The sequence below is a fragment of the Poecilia latipinna genome, unplaced genomic scaffold (genome assembly GCF_001443285.1).
Source record: "Poecilia latipinna isolate Pla-1442-1.1 unplaced genomic scaffold, P_latipinna-1.0 Scaffold100, whole genome shotgun sequence".
Lineage (NCBI taxonomy): Eukaryota > Metazoa > Chordata > Actinopteri > Cyprinodontiformes > Poeciliidae > Poecilia > Poecilia latipinna.
Window position 1 is genome coordinate 84,098 of NW_015112716.1, and position 19,735 is coordinate 103,832.

The 19,735-nt window shown below is 39.7% G+C and overlaps 1 protein-coding gene and 1 long non-coding RNA gene across 17 annotated transcripts in view; one reads left to right on the top strand and one right to left on the bottom strand.

Annotated features, from left to right (window-relative positions):
• The window catches only part of LOC106943542 (voltage-dependent L-type calcium channel subunit alpha-1C-like), a 138,942-nt gene that overhangs the window by 79,062 nt on the left and 40,145 nt on the right, over positions 1-19,735 (bottom strand). For all 13 annotated transcript variants that reach the window (XM_015026870.1, XM_015026864.1, XM_015026874.1 and 10 more), the window contains exons 2-3: positions 11,721-12,150; positions 5,398-5,503 (exon numbers count right to left, since the gene is read on the bottom strand). In XM_015026870.1, coding sequence (XP_014882356.1) covers positions 5,398-5,503; positions 11,721-12,150 — 536 coding nt within the window. The remainder of the gene's footprint in view (positions 1-5,397; positions 5,504-11,720; positions 12,151-19,735) is intronic.
• The window catches only part of LOC106943620 (uncharacterized), a 116,263-nt gene that overhangs the window by 52,785 nt on the left and 43,743 nt on the right, over positions 1-19,735 (top strand). The window lies entirely within an intron of this gene.

Consider the following 19,735-nt stretch of genomic DNA (forward strand, 5'->3'; position numbering starts at 1 on the left):
AACTATTCAAAATTTTGGAAAAAATTTAATTTTTGAAAAACTACCCATTTCAATTTTTTTTTTTTTTTTTTTTTTTTTTTAGTATTTGAGTGATATATCAATACAAAGTAGAGCTTAATTTTAGAGTGGAAAGAAAAGGATATATTAACAAAATCCAGTCTTAAGTTAAACTATTGCGACCACTTGCTTTCAGAAATTACTTCTTTAGCCCACTGATGCCTGGTTTCACTTCTGCTCACATGCAGCTGTTCTATTAAGGTCTAATAAGTTTTAGTGAACAAAAGACACAGTGAAGACCAATGAACACAAAGACAAGTTTGTCAGAACAATGTTGAGAGGTTTACAGCAAGGTTAAGTTACAAAACAATATCCTTATGTTCCCGTTCACCTAAGCTGACAAGCCGGTCATGGAGAGTATTAACAAGGGAAGCAACAGATTAGATTAGATGAGATCAAAATTTATAATAATGTCTTGGAATGGCCTAGTCAAAGCGCTGACCTTGGCCTGAAATTAGAATTTGTGGCAAGACTTCAAAACTGATATTTAGTGATGGTTTCCATCCAGTGTGACGGAGTTCGAGCTGTTTTCATAGAAGACTGGGCAACAATCTGAGTCTCAGCTGTAACTTTTTAAAGCTGGTATTGAAGTAACACGCTTCCATACTTTGGTGATTTGGTGAACTCTAGATTCAGGGCTGAACCAGACAATTTTCAGATATTGTACAAATTTCCAACACACACACACACACTGTCAAAATAGCTTTGTCACCCTTGCATTTCAAAGGAAAATATCTATTTGAAGTATAAATGTGTCTCTGTCCGTGGCTCTGCCCTTCATCAGTCAGTGTCTAATCAGGTTCATCGATCTGCTAATTGCTTGGCTATGACATCATTACTCTGTCGATTTCAAAGCATTCCTATCGACCTCGCTACGATCGATTGTGGAGAGAGACTGAAGGGAAGAAATGCAATGGAAGAAAGGGACTGGGGCTGGGGGAGGGAAAGAAACGCCACAATTTAGTGAAACTGTTTTGAAGTGCAGCCCGCATTTTCTCCCTGACAGAGAAGAGTTTTTTGCGCTTTGGTTCCTACCTGCTTTTTCTCTCTGTTATCAAGTGCACACGAGGAGCATCACTACGGTTACCATATCCATGACAACCTCTCCTGCTGCTATTATTGGGAATGTCGTCAAGGAGACAAAGCAGCGCATTATGGGATGCAGACTGAAATAGAAATCTTGTACAGGAAGCAATTCAACAGATCTCTGGTGTTACATAAGAGGCTTATAAATATAAGGAGGGCTGTCATTAATCAAGTATACTGCCGGGTTGGAAGTAAATAAAACCTCATTGCCAGGATACTAAACCACAGCCATGATGCTGATGTTTTTATCCTTCTAAAATCTAGCAAAACAAGAGATATTACAATTCAACAAATGGCAAAAATACTGATTGACAAGTGACCTGAAATAAGATATCATTCTTTCTGAGCGTTATGTGAGGCTTCAGGGCTTACATGATGGGGATTTAATGAGCTGTCTTGTAGTTTTCAACATTTGTATGTAAAGACGAGAAGTAACAAGTGTGCTGAAAATAAAAACATCAGTACATTTCCTTCTTATGACATTATAAATTTGCAGATTGAAATAGTATGCCCCCCTTACAGATTGTTCTGTTTTTGCCCCCCCTATCAAATGAATTTTAAAGTGAAAGATAACTGCAGTATGTAGAAAATATCAACCAAACAAACATGATAGTATGTGCAACATGTCACCTTTGTTTAATCATGAAATGATAGTGACTAGTCACATTTTTGTCTGCTCAAATAGGCTAAAAGATCTCGAAAAGTAATTTATTTTGGACAGATCTCAAATAAATAAAAGATAATGGGTGAGAAACAGAGTTACTAAGATCTATACATCTGGACAGAGTTACAAGGCCATTTTTTGGTTTTGAAGACTTGAGCAAACCCCATTAAGAGCCATTATCCACAAATCCACAAAGGGAGAAAACATGTAATAGCGGTGAACTTCCCAGAGAGGCTGACCTACCATAGTCGCTCCAAAACGAGTAACTTCGGCAGCTCCTTTATTGGCAATGCATAACAGAGCTCACAAGAGTCCAGAAAAAACATCCCAAGTACTTCAGACATCACTTGAGTCAGTTGAAGTCTGTGTTTATGATTCAACAAGAAGAAAAAATGAAGATGGCTTTTGGAAATTAGACTTCGAACTAACAAAAATAATCCATCAACAGTGTAATGTAAAAAAATAAATAAAAATTGCCAGCTCTGCTTGATGCCACCAAGAGTGGCACAACCATTTATGAAGTTTAGGGGCCAATTTATTTCCACACATGTCCAGCTTAGCTGTCCTTCTTCATGTGAAAATTGAAGACATTATTCGAGAACTGCTTTTTTTGTTTACTCACGTTATTACTGCTGGTCTTGCGCGTTTAAATTTGACAAAAAAAAAAAAAAAAAGGAAAAACGGAAGGAGGAGGAAACACATTTTACTGCACTTGTACCTGGACTGTCACTGGATTTTAGGGTTGCGAAAACGGCTACTATAGACTCAAAAAAAAAGCACACCACGGTTTTTATAGATGTATGCAATGAGAATGATTAAAAAAAAGCCCCTGTAAATCAACAAAAACAAATGTTTTCTTGAAGTCTCTTTAACTTGTAAACACTTTGCAGCAACTTAACGATGTGCGCTGCAAATCCGGAAACGTTTCTTGATGACATTGCTTAAAACGTCTCCATTTCAAACGCCGCCTGTCTGAAACCGGCTCAGACTGCCAAACCGGAACCCAGACAGATGCTTCCATCAACCGCATAGTTAAGCCTCTGCCCCATCTATCTTCACATTGCTTCCTGTATATGTGAAGGTTATAAAACTAATTAGCCGCAGCTGTGGTGGCGGTGAGTGGCTTATACGTAGGGATCCGTATGTGCAACTTAAGGAGTCTTAAATGCTTAAGTGCTTTGTATAAGGTGAAAAAACAAACAAAAAAAAAAACACCAAAAACAAATGTTATGAGATAAGATTATATTTTAAAAGAAAAAGGGCTTTGTGGAAAGTTTTTTATTACTTTAGCCAATAATTATCCATATTAATAACCCCCAGTATTTGGCACACTAGTGGAACAAATTGTCTTTTTTATCCAGGGTCTTGGATCCTCTTATTTATTTATTTTTTTGGCTCTCTTCTCTGCTTACCTCAAAGATTTGTTGTAGGATTTAGATTCTAAACGAGTTCATGATGCCACGCGTCCTAACGTGGTTCCCAGGGCCTTCAGAAGCGAGACGGACCCACAACGTCAAAGATCCTCTACCACATCCTTGGTTTGCTTCGGCTACATTTGAGGTTTCTGTTTATTGCCAGAAACCTCGATCTTTTTGTCTCACCTGACCAAAGCATTTGGTTGCAGTTAAAGTCCCAGTGAAGTTTAGCAAACCTAGCACATTTATCTTTTTTAACGGTAGGACAAGACAGGCTTTTTTTTCTTGCCTTGCTCTCAGTCGGTTTGAATTGAAATGCCCTCTAATGGATATTATAGAGAAATGTCCTTTGGTTGATTTACTCTGACTCATAGACCTGCTCTCACACTGCAAAACAGAACAGGAGAGGGGCGAGTGTGGTTATTAATTTAGTCAAACACAAACAAGATAAAAACGACAACTGTGCTGTTGGTAATACTGTGCAGGCTGCACCGTTTTTATCCAATAGTAGACAACTTGGATGAAGTCGCAAAGTGCGGCGTGAGGGATTAAAAATGAGCACCTGTGTCAAAATAATCCTCCTTTCAGAAGAAGTGAAGACATAAACAGTCAGAGTGACGGCGGTTTCATATAATCAGAGGGATAAACGTCCAACTTTTTACAGCGGCAAAAACATGAATCCCACACAGTGATGTATAACGATTTGATGCAAGGGCCTCCATCTAAACAATAAAGTAATAAATAAAACGCACACAAACTAAAAGCAAGATAAAACCTGGAAAATACCATATTTCGGGTCAAATTTATGATTTGAGCTAAAGTTTTCTCAGTTATATCTGATGAAATACAAATACACTTAATTTTTAATAAATCAATCTATTGCTTTTGAAAATGTCATACCCCCCAAAAAAGTTTTAAAAAAAAAAAAAAAAAAAAACTGGCATCAGAACGAAGTAACTGAAATATTAGCGGAAATTACGGGAAAAATATCAAAGTAAATTTCTTACTGTAACAAGAGCCTAGACAATCAGCAGGAAGCTTATTTTCAATGCACAAAAAAGTTAAAGGAAAAAGGCACAGTGAATAATTGGCTTTTTTGTGAAATTAAAATGTTCTGATTTGTCTTAAAGAAAGCAACAGCTCCACAATATGTATATATTTTAAATATTTGATGTCAATGTGACATTAGCAACACATCATTTAACAAATTACTGACTAGTCAGTGGTGGCTATTCGCAGACTGGATGGGAAATGAGCACCATAAATACAGCCTACGTACCTGTCTATTACACTAACACGTTGCATCAAACTGCACAACCAGCAGCTGTCTGTCAGGTTCATAATCACAGCTTTTATAAAGCAACTGCTTGTTTGGCAGCTAGTGTCGGAACAGGGGAATTCATTTATTTGTACGGATGTCCTGAAAATATGATGCAAGAATTATAGTCTGTCTACAAGTATAAATGCTGCAGAGATGTACATGCTAGTAGTAATTTGAAGTGACAAACATGCCAGTTTTAACATGCTGGGCAAGTAGTCTACCCAGTAGTTTAGGTTTCTATCCATCTATCTGTCTGTCTGTCTGTAATGATGAATCTTGCGATTTAGTGAGGACTTCCTTCTAAATGAGTAATACAGCACAGGTACTTGTTCAGCCCTTTTCATAAATTGTATCTAATTAGACAATTAAAGCAAGTGAAATCAGCATTACACAAGAGCTCACAGCTGATCTTTCATCCAAGCAAAAAGCAATTCACGTTCAGTGTAACTGAAGCGCTCCAATTACCTCCACACCCTAATATGAGCAATCAAGACTAAACAATACTGTAATTCTGAACTAGCGTCATTCAGGTGGGATTCCCTTTCTTGCTCTCTTCAAAATGAAATGGTTTCTCTACATCTTCTAACAACGTCTTTTGTGCATAACTGTATTATAAAGACAGGTAACATAAATGCCATAAGGAGACTGGCTTGTCACGAACAAGTCATAGAGAGCAAATCCCCCAGACAAACAAAGAAGATGCATCATCATTCTCCGTCAAGTCAAAGTCAAATGTGTTGTGACAATGTAAACCCAGCAGACAGAACAAAGACAAACAAATAGTGGGAGCAACTGTGAAACCAAACGTCTGCTTGCAGCAGCTCAGAAAACCGACACAGTGATATGCTGCTTACCAGGTTGGAGTTGGTGGCATTCGAGTCATCCTCGGGGAAGGGGATGTAGACGGCTAAGGCCACACAATTGGCAAAGATGGTCATCAGGATGATGATCTCAAATGGTCTGAGTGGAGAGTTAAAGAAAGGTAAAGTGCAAGAGAAAATGTTTACAAAGCATTCAAAACAGATCCACCCATCCATTTATCTAGCTTATTCTGAAAGTCCCAGTATAAGTCGAGGGACAGGAGGGAAAATGATTTGCTTGTTGGTTCTTACCCAACAGGCTTCATCATCGGTTATAAGAACCACCTTGACTGACTCCATTTGCTCAATGTGGAGGAGGCACTGCTCTTTTCAGAGTTTCCCACCTTCATCTATAATTTTAAATTCATCCACCCGACAGAAGAAACCAATTTGTCAGCGACGGGGTCAGACCTTATACAGCACAACTTGTTTCACGACAAACCGGAGCTGTGCCAGGATTGTACGTCCCACCCCACCATTCTTCATCAGCAAGACACAAAGACACTTGAAGTCCCCTGCTGAAAGTAAACAGACGGGGCAGTCTACGCTTTTCCTCGGTTGAGGACCGTGCCCTAAACACTGAGAGGAGCTGACGGTCGTTCTCACCATTTCCCATTCGGCACACCCTTTTTCTGTGAGGCCGAGAAGCATGAAGTATGTGCCCTTTGATAGATGGAACACAGTGTTCAGTCCCTTTTCTTTATAGATTGTGACCGCCACACCGATCTGCTACTCTGCAGGTGCAGCCCCAGGCCTAAGTGCAACATTAAAAGAGGTCTATCAACCATGACAGCTCCACAATGTCCAAAGTCGAGATGTGGAAAACCCAACTTTTCACTTTAACTTATTAAAGTTGATTCCTTTTTTTTAGAGATATTCTTTACCCTAGAATCTTCTTTAACAATTCTGGTTTTAGATCTTTTTTCACAGAAATGGCTCTTGCTAATCACCAAAGAACAACTTCACATTTACACAAGAAAAGGTATTCATACACAGCCAAGAAAGCAACGTTCCTCTGCTTAGGTAGATCAAAGCTCTTCAGCTTGTCTTTTAGTGAACAATACGACACTTAGAGTAACTTTGGAATCTCTTGAAGTGTGTGGGCGGGGGAAACTCGGAGACAACGCATGTCCTAATATGGGTGCGACAAGGAGCAGGCCTGTCGCGTGGAAGACAGGATGCGGACAGAGAGAGAGAGAGAGAGAGAGAGAGAGAGAGAGGCCACGATGAAATGAGAGGAGAAACGTAGGGTTTTTATTTGGAGCGATCCTTGAGAGGGGAGTGACCTCATTATTTCAGGCCTCTGAGAGAAAGGGAGAGTGGGGAGTGAAGAGATGGAGACAGAGAAAGGGAGAGAATGTGAACAAGAGATGGAGGAGGTCTGGTTTTCATCAACACAACTACAAACTGCCACCAGTGTCAACTCCTGTGTTCTGTTTTTGCCCCGTCTTTATCTCCCTTTCTACTCTATCCTCCTCTCTGTTCTACCTAGACAACAGTTTTTATTATCTCTCACCTAGAATTAGCCCAGACTCAGGATGGCCTATAAAGTGAGCAGCAAATTGCAGTCAAGCTTTGAGGTCAGATGATGAGGTTTAAACCAAAAAAGAAAAAAGAAAATCCTGAGGAAATTTTCAATTATGATTAGCATAAGGTTAGACTTTAAAACTCCGATCACATTGTGTACATTTATTAAGGTATTTTGGCAATAGGAACCTCTTTTATTAACATCCTAAATGCTAAATCCAGAAAATAATAACTACATGATTTAGAGTTTCCCTTTCTTTTATGTATTCCTATGATGGCAAGGTGGATTATTGCAACTACACAAGGCAAAAGTACACCCATAGATTAAGCAGGCTGTACTTTTGTTTTTGCCTCACTCCAAAGCCACTTCCCTTGTTCCAGGTGGGGATCCCAAAAGTGTCTATGAATAAATAGTACTTGCAGAATAAACTTATTTCAGAAGACAGATCTAAAACCTTCAACACCTAACTCTACATTTCTCAACAGCCTAGCAATCATGCGTAATGACTCCCTAAGCCATTACGCATTCTAATGAGAGTTTTGGACATCTAAGCTAAGGTAGACTCAGAATGTGATATATTAAAAAAAACTCATTTAAAAAAACCTGTCCTCCCTCCAAGTCATTGATTTTGCATTGACTTTTCAAGTTTTTGTTCGAGTTTCATTAGTTTTGTAGTGAACTTTTTTTTTTTATTGTGCTTTATGCTCTTATCGCAGGTTTTTTAAACATTATTTTTTGTAAGTTTGTAATAACTGTCTTTTCAGAAGATTAGTGTACTTTAAAAAAAATCTAATTATTTATGTATTTAGTCATTGGAGGAACAGTGTTTGACTTCTTACAGTTTTAGGGTCAACTCTGCAGTCACAAAAGAAGAAGGGGAAAAAAAGTTTTTCTAAATGCTTATATTTGGATTAAGACTTGACCTTTGATCACTTTCAACCACGCGATCATTCAGCCTGGGATCAAGACGCATTCGAGGTCAATCTCTCGCTCTTTTACCGAGGGCTGGTCAAACTAGCTTCAAAAATGTTGAGATCCTCTGAAACACAAGTCTGTGACTCACTCTGGGTCTCTGACCCGTAATTAAAAAAAACCCAAAAAACCCTGGAGGTCTGCTTCCATCAACATGATAATAAATCTTCTGGCTGCTGTAGTGTTGAGAGCAAAACATTAGAGTCCTAACCAAGGAATCAAATCAAGTAGCAAGACTGAAATCAGCAGTGTGTCTTCAACAGCGTGGAAAAAAAAAAAAAGACATGAGGCTGAGTGTCATACTGTTTCTTCTGCGTCTTACTGCAGCAAATCTGAAATGAAAATTCAGGTGTTTTCCACCGTTAAACCCATACAACATGATATTTCCTCTCTAATACTTCTTCAGAACTTAACATAAACATTATGCTAAGCATCTCAAGCAGCCAGCTGTATATACTCAAGACATACTTTCCCAGTGGGATTGCATCCAGACACAAACACCAAGAAGCTGTTTCACAGATACGGCAAGTGGCTCCCATAAACACCTCAGTAGCACCGATGATCTCTCATCTCACCAGAATCCAATAAGTAAGCTCAGATATACCAATGTAATCAACATTTTATATTTTACTGCACATATTTACATACGCAATGCGCATAAATGACTTACACATATTAGTACGTAATTGTTTTTTCAAATTGACTTACACATAAATGCAATATACCACCAAAAGTACTTGCTCGTCTATCTTCACACGTGAAGTTGAGTGACATTCGGTATGGTGTTGGCTCACTTCATGCAGGGGCTTTCTGTGAAATTTAAGAGTGCGTTTATGGGAATGTTTCATGATTCTTCCATTAGCACACATGTGAGATCAGACGCAGACAATTTTTTTTCTCTTGTTCTTTTGTTTTCTAGCAGGGTGAGGTCAGTACTCCCTTGCGTGCCAGTGAGGTTCTGCTTCCACACAAAAGCAGCTCATCCATGTCTTCACAGATCTCATTTTGAATGAGAAAATTCCTCCTCCCAACCCCCAAACAAAGCTCAGAGCAGGACACTGTTCAGAATGTATTGATTCCTTTCCCTGGAACTAAGGGGCCCAAGCACAACTCCTAAAAAACAGGCCCACACCTTAATCCTCTCCGGACCAAACTTTACATTTGACACGGTGCGGTTGGGTAATTGCCGTTCTCCAAGCAACTGCCAAACCCAGACGTATTCAGTGGATTTCCAGACCGTCATGACTCATCACTCCAGAGAGCCCATCTCCACTGCTTTAGACTCCAGAGGGGGGCATGCTTTACACCACTGGATCCAACACTTATGTTGACTTGGTGATGTAAGACTTGGATGCAGCGGCTCGGTCATGAAAATCCATTTCATGAAACTTTCCATGCCCCGTTTGCGCTAATCTGAAGGCCACACAAAGTTTAGAGGTGTGCAACTATTGACTCTGCAGAAAGTTGGTTACCTCTGTTTTTTACGGTTTGTTGGGGATTTTGTACATTTTGAAGTTGGATTCAAATAATTAGCCGAGTTATTTTTATGTGTTTCCGATTGTTTGCAGCTATCGCTCTTTAACTATATCTTGATTACAGGATGAAAGATTCACATAAACATCACGAATGTGTCTGTATATATTTGTTTCCGTTTCAGATTTAAAAGCAAAGGCTAAATTCTTCTGTTTATATTGGGAAGGAGACACGCCCCTTAACAAATGAGACGTCAGAGGAAATTTTTAGGTGATCTTAAAATTGAAAATTGTAAATGGTAGCATTAACCAGCTCCATCATGTCATACTGGTGTGTTATGATCGGCTTTGACTGGCTGCACACAGCTTTTGCTGTACCGTATGACGACTTTTCAGCGGATAATAACGAGGACAAAACATGACGGCTAATATGCTGGTTAGTACAGGTGAATTTCAACGCAGCACGTTTGTGTCGCTCTTTTTTCCTTTCACGTCTTTCGGTCTTCATCACTTCTCCTGTCGTCTTCTTTCATCTCTGCCTTTGGATCTGTGCGAATAAGTGATTCCGGGAGTTGTAAATGATCCAGAGACTGATATTTCATCGGGTTTGACTGCTCAAGTGACCCTCGGGGTTTATTGCTTCTCTATTCCATAAAATCTTTATTTATTGACTTATTTTTAGATCCACTGTTGCAAAAGGTGACCGGTGAGGGGAAAAAAAAAAAAAATCCATATTTTCAGTTTTATAGTGCTGAAGCACATTACCATACTTAAAAATATATCACTGATCCCATGGGAGGATGCTTTATTTTTATAAATATACGTCTAATTTGCGAAGGTGTAGTGAGACAGGATTCAGAACATCAAACATTATGCAGGACTAAATTGGACAGAGCAACGTTTTTATTGCGCTTTGATATATTTTCTGTTTTGCGAGAATGTCACAAATAATTACGCAATCAGTTATTATAAACAAACTTATTGCCACAGATAATTCCCCCCCCCCTGTTGTGCAAGAGAGAGAGAGAAAGAGCCATAAGAAGAAAAAAAAACATAAATTAAGTGCTGGAAATCTATCTCATAATGTACTCCTATTTTTCTAGTTTGTTACATTCACTGTAATGCATTATTTACTTAATGCAGCACTCAGCAAAGACAATTAAAATGTATCTTTCCGAATGCCAATTTACCAGTTTCCCCCTTCGCTTCCCTTGGTTATAACACTGCTTCCCTGCCTCCCTTCACTGATTGTTTGCCCTCCACCTGCCATATAATTTTTCTTGTTTACCCTCCATCCCACTCTCTCCCCCAAGCCTCCTCGGCTTCTCCACTCCATTATCTCTCCTGTCAACATCCACGTCCTGCCCACATCCCTGCCCTTCTCATTTCCCCGACGCCTCCTTTTCCTCTCCTCCTGTCCCTCCGAGGTCGATTTGTAGCTGCGCTTTTCCAGAGGCGACGCTGATGGTGACCCCGCGCCCAGTATTGATTACTTCGATCGTGACACTGATCGTTTCCACCTCCCTTGGCCCTCTCCTACTATTCATCACCCCGAGGCTGGATCAGGTGATTTAGAGCTTCAAAAATAATAATAATAAAAAAAAAAGAAAGGGGATGGGGGGGGACAGAGAAAGATGGATAAGATGAGATAAAAGGAGTGATTAAGTGATTAAAACAGAAAAGTTCAGAAGATAATAAGATCGTCACTCTTATTATGAAATAAATGAGATGGGGAGGATTGTTTGGAGTCCCCTAAAGAAGAGATTAACATTATCATCTGTAGTGAAAGATAAAACAGTCTCTGGGGTTTCCAACTGTTCCTTGTTCTAAGCTGCTTTAAAACAAGAAATAACGCAACAGGCATGTAGGTCAACCAATCCACCTCGAAAAACACTTTTCAAATTTTCAGCAGCATGAAACTGGCCCAGTCTGTGAGTGTTGCCTATCTATTCATGTTGGTTCAAAAGTGTGCAAACATAATGTATCTGTCTGGGGGAAAAAAAAAAAAAACTGTGGGGGAAAGTAAATCAAGCACCTCTTTCCTCTACAAGTTGTAGTTGTAAGCATATTTAGGTGACTTAAGAAAAAATGGTTAGTTCCTATTCCTGATTTCTGTGGGACTTGATGCTGCCTGAATAAAAATTACACATAGTCTCACACAAGCATAGACCTTAAACTGCTTCAACTGTTGCCATGAACATCCACTAACTTAAATGCATGTTGTGCCAGATCAACACAGTCCAGTGATTTGGACTGAAAGCCTCTCTGAAAGCTTGCGTAAAAACAAGCTGCGTTCAAAGCAGAGATTAAAAATAATCTGTTACTGATGTTTGGTTAAAGGATACTTCCACTCCACGATGCTGATGCACGCCCGGCGGATGGGGTTCTTGAGTGTGAGACAAAGCAGGGCCCGCGGCGGCCTCGTGGCTGTCGTCGTGGTTTGTTTCTTGGGTTTAGAAGCGTAGTGTTGTCTCTTCCTTTGCGTGGAGCTGGCTGTGGAAATGGGGCCGCCCCCGCCCGACCCGAGCCCCGCCCCTCCGCCTGACGCAGCGTTGCCCATCATCTTTGCCTGCCGCGCGGCGTCAATGGCCGCCTGCCAGCTCAGGGCTGCTCCCGGGGTGGGAATGTGCTCCGGTGCAAGGCCAACCGCACCCACCCCACGGTTGACCCCTCCTCCCCCGCCGCTGTGGTCGCCATGGCTACCGCCGCCTCTGTGCTCGTTCGTCAAGCCAACCGGAGGAGGCCGAGGGAGGGGAGGGGGAGAGTAGTCGGAGCCTACAGCAGGAGGAAAAATAGAGACAAACATCAAGTTAGCAAATCATGCACCTTAATTATCAGTAAATCAGTAGATCACTTCCCTCAGTAGCCTGCTGGCACCGGCATTGATTAAAGAGATTACGCATGGCTTCTTAAAGTTGACATAGTGTCCTAATTTTCTGGTTTGGTAGCTTAATTCGAATGCTGCAAGTGTCTCAGCTGTTACTGGATCCTGCATATTTTAATGTCCTTGAAGAACAGGCCAGATGCACATGTCCTCCCATGAGTACTGCAGGTACAACAGAGCTAATTATGCTGTGTTTAGCTCTGAGCCATTCATCTGGGCTCAGAGTTTTCATCAGGCTGAACTTTAAAGACAGAAACATAAAACAAAGCACGACATGGGGCAGCTTTACCGTCCCTGTGGTTTGGAGCAATCGTTTTAGACACACAAGAAGAACATTTCCTCACTTTCTCTGCTTTGAAATGGGAGAATTTATTTTGATCTCATCTCAATACTCTCCCAAATTCGACTTCATAATGCGAAAGGTTTACTGTGACTCGGAAGTCAGAAGGTCACAGCTCTCTTCACTTAGCTTCACAGAAAAAAACAAACAAAAAAAAACAATCACGTCCTCCTTATTTTCATTTATACAGAAATCTCACTAGAAACAGAAAAGTGAAATGCATATGATGTAAATGCAAAAACAGTCTATTAACCACTTGGTTTCTGCTTTACTCCAGCATTTATTTATATCACACAGCACTTCAACAATCTCTTGTCAATTCAGTTTTGTTTCCCTTATTGATGCTTTTAGATGGATAGTGCTTTTAATAGGCAAGCTTCTAAAAACACACCGTTGTCCTTCTGGTACAGCGAACCTGCATCCAGAGAAAGAAGCTGATATTCTCCCTCTAAGGCTTGATTGAATAAGGCATACTATCATCCTGTCTGATACGCGGAGCCTGTTGGTAAACAGAGATTTACCATTTAGCTTCTATTTGTTTGTAGTTCCCATCACTTTGTTCCTGTCCTTCAAAGATAGGTTACGCCAGAGAACAAGATAATACCGGCTCAAAAAAATCTTTAAAATGATATTTTTTGTACCTGTGTCAGCCTTAAATTACAAATAAGTACATCTTACACGTGCTTAAAATTTTTATCCACCTGCTGAAATACCATGTTTTTGTGATGAATTTGACATGGGGATACATGCATAACGACATCCCTTCGACGTTGGTAGGAGCATTCTACGTCTTTACTTAGGAATATCTACTCTCTCTACCTTGTAAAGTCTCTCCATATCCACCAGATTAACTGGAAAACTCTTGTCTTACAGCCTTCTTTGAGTGACTAAACTTATTTTCTGTCAGATTTAGTTCTGAGCTTTCCAAATCTTGTCTTTTTATTCAAGTAAAGCCGTCCAATTGTTGACGTCGATGGATATCAACAATAGAACAATCGGCAAAGTTGAAAAAATAAATTCTGCCCCATCAGTTTTTGAGACGGAGTTTTTCTATTTATACATCTACAGTTGCATTTCTTATGTTTTCCTTTAAAAAATAATCCCATTAACCACGACTCCATGTATTTACAAAGTTAAAGACGAGCTGGGAGGAATACAAAGAGAAACACGACTTCAGATATCAACGCATGTGGGGGGATAAACAATGAAAGGCATGAGCAGTGAGCAACAGTAATCTTTGTCAGATTAAACATTTTTGCGAATAGAAATAGGAGGAATAAGACTAAGAAGTGAGCCAGAGCGGATTACCATACAGTATGCTTAGCCAGATTAAAGACAGCTATATCCCCCTTTTTTTTTTTCAATCAACATCCAAGGCTGGATTCTAAAATGGTTCATACGCTTCAGTTCGTGCCATAATCAAGTCATTTTCAGGGCTATATATTTGCATATTTTAGCTGCAGATACTACTAACATAAAAGCTTACCCTGCATTTGCTTTTTGAAAATTTCTCTGAATGCCAAAGGACAGTTTTCTACAAAGTTCTGCTTTTTTTGTGTGTGTCTTTTATAATTATTGTTCATATTTGTCTGTTTGTTACCTGAACCACATGCAGGCTTATTGATTGATTGCTGATTGATTGACTTAATTAGCTTACTGATTTCATAATTGTACTTGCATACAATTAGTGGACATTAAAATCCATTTTCTCTCAGTTCACTGATGAATCTTGTGGGCAGTCGCGTAGTTCAAAGTCTGTCATTGTAGCATCCCACTTTGTTCCTTGAGAACTGGAGTTCTGCATGTTTCAGACATTCTCCTGGTTCCAAACACTTGATTAAAATGAGATAATCCTGGAGTTTGTATCAGCTGTGTTGGAGCAGTGGGTTGTCACTGGTCTAAGAGAACTTTGACTTCAGCTAGTTGGTTCTCACAAGAACTCGTAAGAAGGAGAAAATGGTATGGACTGTCAATTTTGTGTTTTTAAACTTTTTAATTTAAGATAATTTTATAAATTAGACTAAAAATATTTATGTTTCGGTCACATTTGCCTTATCCTGACCATTTAATTCATCAGTATCCTGTTTTTGTTTTTTTTTTGTTTTTTGTTTTTTTATCTCTGACTTAAAATCTTGGTGATAAAACCAGTTTACTCAGGGTTTCTTCTTTTGTCTCCGAAACAGAAATAAACAACAGCAAGTGTGATGCAATAGGTGTTATGAGGAATGTTAAATAAATACATCTCACGGCTTTGATTGCAGTGTTAAAGCTGCAGTGCCCTGAAGGTGTATTTAAATTAAATGGACTGAGAAAACATGGGAAACACAGAGAAGTGTGTTTTCAATAAAGTAGTGAAACCAAATTAACTTGTGCGATATTTCGCTTTCTTTTTTTCCTTTTTCTTTTCCTTAAAGACCACCAGGGCTATTGTTTCATATGTCAACTAAAATTCACAAAATACAAATGTCTAATCTCAGGCTATTCCTTGTGTTCCTCTTTCTCTTCACCTTTGACTGCTTTCTCTTAACGTCTCCTTCCTGGCGGCTGTTGAACACCAACGTCTCTCTCGGCTCGCTATCGCTGACAAACACAGCTTTACACAAACACGCACTGTCACATAATCACTTCCAGTATATTGACTTCTGCCTGATCAGTTTATCTCTCACTGCTCACCTCTCTCCCAGGAAGCTCGCCTCAGAGAGAGACGATGTGCTTGTGAGGTATTTGTGTGTGAGCTGTGAGAGTCGGAGCACAGTGTGATGCTGTTCCCCCTTTCTCGGTGGGTCTCCATTTAGTCGCGTGTGTGTTTTCGCCCGCTTAGATTAAGTTCTCCTGCAATTATGTTGTGTTGCAAAACATAGCTGTTCAAGGCTTATTAATCTGTCTTTATTTGAAAGACAATCGAGAGCAACGGAGGTTCAAAGGATAGAAGGAAAAAGAATGCCATGGAGTGGGATCAATTCTTGAGGAACAGACAGAATCAAATAGGAGCAACAAATCCCGAATAAAGACGTTAAAAAAAAACTACTGGGAGAAATAAAGCCATGGATACCTGAGAAAATATGTCTTAATATCCAAACATGAAGGAAGCAGGATATGATGTGCTCGTAAAACGAAGCAAATTGGTATAATAAATATTAATTTGAACTATTTCACTGCATACAAATGTAGGGAGGAACCACTGAGAAATTATCCAATAAAAATTGGAAGATTTTCAGCCATGAAGCTCAAAAATTTACCCTTTTTCCAAGCAGTGAATGCACCAAGCACAAACTGGACTGATGAGTTTCTACTGGTTTCCTAACGGTTTATTATCAGTGTTGATATCCAACCCTTTTGAGGTTCAAATGCCTCCCTTCCATCACCTTTATCTTTAGTGCTTTCCAGGGGTTCTCTGTGAGATTGAAGTTCAAATTTTAATGTAATCCAGTCAAGGAAAAAAAAAAAAAAAACATGCTCAAACAACGTGTGTACACAAATAGCTCCAAGGATTAAGTATAGACTAAGATGAAACTATACACATTACCAACATGTGTTGTGATTTGATGGCCATCATGTGTGTCTGAGAAAACCAGAGTTATATTAAAACCAGTGAATAAATCTGAGACTAGGCCAAACCAGAAGAAACATTTCTATTGCAGAAACAAAAACCAAGGCCTGTAGCCGAGAATGACAGACTTGAATTAGTATTGTACCTTCTCTTCTTGCAACAAACAAAACAAAAACCCAGAGCAATGATAATAACAGTTTTATAGCCACTGTGGTCTGAAGGTTCTGAGGTTTTCTTGTACCAAAGTCGACTAGTAAGTGCTAAATAACAGTACAACAGCTTCCCTGGAAATATTTAGCCTTTGTGTTCATTTGGTAAACTTTCACGGGACTGTAAGCCATTTTTTAACGACTACTAACTCAACCATGGGTAAACGTTGTAGACCCATTGGCAAAAGCTAAACAGCCTCCCGAACTCCCCACCCAGCATCTGCATCGCGTTACCTTATTTGACTTCCAACATTTAGCCTAGCAGGAGAAAGGTGTCCGATGAATATTGTTGGTATTTTTCATACTATAGCTGAGTTAAACGTGTGGAGGCTACTTCCTCGATTCCAATTCTTCAATCAAAGTGTTTCGTCAGACTTTGCTGCCTTTTTATCAGCGCACCGACTGTGAAGACTGTCAGCATTCACTGTAGCTGAACCAGAAGAGAACCTAACGGAGCCGAACTTCAGCGAGAGCTGATCTGCGTTCCGTAATGAGCTGCGATACAAGCTAAAGTCAGTGGAGCTGTTATCTGCTTAATGATAAAGACCACAGACAGATGCTATCGCCGCGGCTCTAAGCGCTCTGCCTCAGAACGCCATTTTCACCATCATTATGCCGCCGATTGTTCAGCCTAATATTTGTCACCAGTAACAATGCAGTTCCTCTGCAAATTGCGGCATTAATGGAACAAAGAGCTTTAAAAGCCTTACGTGGCCCTGTCTCTTCAATTGGCTCAACCGGATAGCGTTACAAAGAGGAGGACCAGTCACTCTAAAGAAGTCTCCTGCATCATCTCCTCTGTGTGCCCTTCATTGCTCACATTCGTCTGTCTGCTCCGTTCAAACTCCATCCCTCCATCTGCCTTCCTGCCCCTGCGTTCACTCCGACGTGGCTGTCTGGGTGGACAGTGAAGACGTAATCATCATTCAATTAACTGACGATGACACCTAATCACATGCTAATTAATATGAGAGGCACACCTGCAAATGCGTGTTGGTGTATTTTACAGCTGCTCCGATAATGAGAAGAAAGGGTTCCAGGAAACATTGGGGGGTGGGGGGGCTTCACCGGTGGTCTTCTTTTCCAGTGCGGTGCAGTCGTTTGCCAGCCCAACTAAATTACCGTTTCCTTTAAAAGATGACCTCCTTTTTGCACTGTACCGCTTTTTCTATAGCTTCCGCTACGTTCACTTGAAAATAATTCGTCCTCCCTGCTTCCTGTACATCTCTTCATATGGTGCCGTCCTACTCATTCATCCTGCTTACCGTTCCCTCTTCCTAACCTGGCTTCTCCCCTTCGTCACCCTCTATTTTTCCCCCCAATCCATTGACCCTCTAGCAGCAAACCAGTTCATTTTCAGTCCTCTGACCCTTTTCCATCAATCTACCCCTCGTTTCGGCCTTTTTTTTTTTATTTGTTTTTTTTGTTTTGTTTTTTTCAAATTCCTGGAAATTATTCTCTCCATACTTTCTTATCAGCCGTTTGCAGAGTTGAAAACACCAAGCTTAGTCCTTCAGCATTCTGAATCACAAGACTGAGTCCTTACTCAGTCACCCTCAAAGAAAAATAGAAATGATGGGTTTATATAGGTAGGTTTTTGACATAATGTTTAAGATAGTTGAACTCGGGCTTACACTCACTGGTACAGTGCACATACCTATAGTTAACTTATACTTCTTATACAGTTGTGTGCTTAAATAATACTTTATCAATCAAATCAAAGTATATTTATGTTGCCCTATGAAGACATTCACAATCTTGATGTGACACACAATGAAAACGAGTCTGACACCCGTGCCCAGGTAGAAAATGTGAAAATCCTAAATTTAACACCACTCAGTATTGTTTGAGCATGTAAACGTTTCTAAAAAAAAACAACAAAAAAAACAAGGAAACATGCACATGACATATGCACTCACACTCCACATTCAACATGACATTATTCATAGTATGGGAACATTTTTAGTTTATTGCTGCAGTCCTCGAATGGACAATAATTCCCTCTTTTATATTAAACCAACCCTATTCAATTATTGGCACGCTTGTTAAAGATCCTTATGTGTTTCATGTTTAGCATAGTGGAGTAAAAATATGCTGTTTCAATTTTACACAACTGCCAGAACAAGGTTACTTCTGCAACCATGATTCAAATTAGGGTAAATTCAACATCTTCAAGCATTGACCTTGTATTTTTCTGGAGGCAACAGAGGTCAATTTCTTTCTTTTTCCTTTTAAAAATGGACAATAACATCGCAGGACATGCTTTCCAATAAAGTTATTAATATATGCAAATGTTCATTAAAAACCCCTCTCAGTCATATTTGCTTTTCATGGCAGCGCCCACAGAAACCGTGACTTGCCATTTACCCTTGTTCAAGTGAAAAACGTTATACGTGTCAAAGAAATTCCCCAGAAAGCCAAGTTCAAGCTAAAGATGAGACTCAGTAGGCTGTTTAATATTTAAGTAGCGAAAGTCAAAAAAGTCTCTCAGTGGGAAACCTCAGATGTCTGAGCAAGACCCAGAAAAGCCTTTATGTTTTATGACTTAGTAAAGTGAGAAGACTTCTTTTTATTAATGAGATATTTAAGGCAAAGCAACAATATTTATTTATATATCTTTAAAATATATTTCATGCTTAAAATTATAGCATTTTTAGGCATAACTTTGAGCAACATTTTTTTTTCCCCAAGTAGGATGGTAGAGTTATCAGTAAACAGAAACTAAACTGAATCAAAATGACCAGTTCAACTTATTCAAAAAATAAAATAAAGCACATATGAGCAACAGCTCGTAAATTTGACTCCTTCCATTGGTCCTGCATGCTATTTCCAGGAGCACACCTCTATCTGTCAGAAACAACCAGTCAGCATCAGGAGGAATGTCTTAGCAGTGTCAATCACAATGGCGTACTCGCCGCTCACACCCTTCCTCTGCACAGCATGCACCCTCGTTCAAGCTGAAGATTGCTGGTGTGCTGCAGCTGTGCTAATGGTAGAGAAACAACCTGGAGTTACAGAAAAACTAACAATTTATCGAATTCCCGCTTGTTCAAAATTTCAGTTCAGTTCACAGTTTTCTCAGAACTCCCTACTGCAGCTTTATTGGCCATGAGTGCTCCTAAAATCCTGTGGTAGGGTGGTCAGTGCCTGATGATTTTGCAACAAAACTCAACTGAAGAAGAAACCAAATCACAATCAGAAGACCGATCACCGTGTTTTATGATTTGATTGAATTTTTTTTTTTTCCCCCCAACCTTTGTTTTGTTTTTCCTTCACGCACCTGTTGGAGACAGGAACTCAACTGATTTGTCGAGATTGCTTCTTGTACTGTTGTCAATTCAGTTGCAAACTGCAATCGAGAACCCCATTAGGAGGCC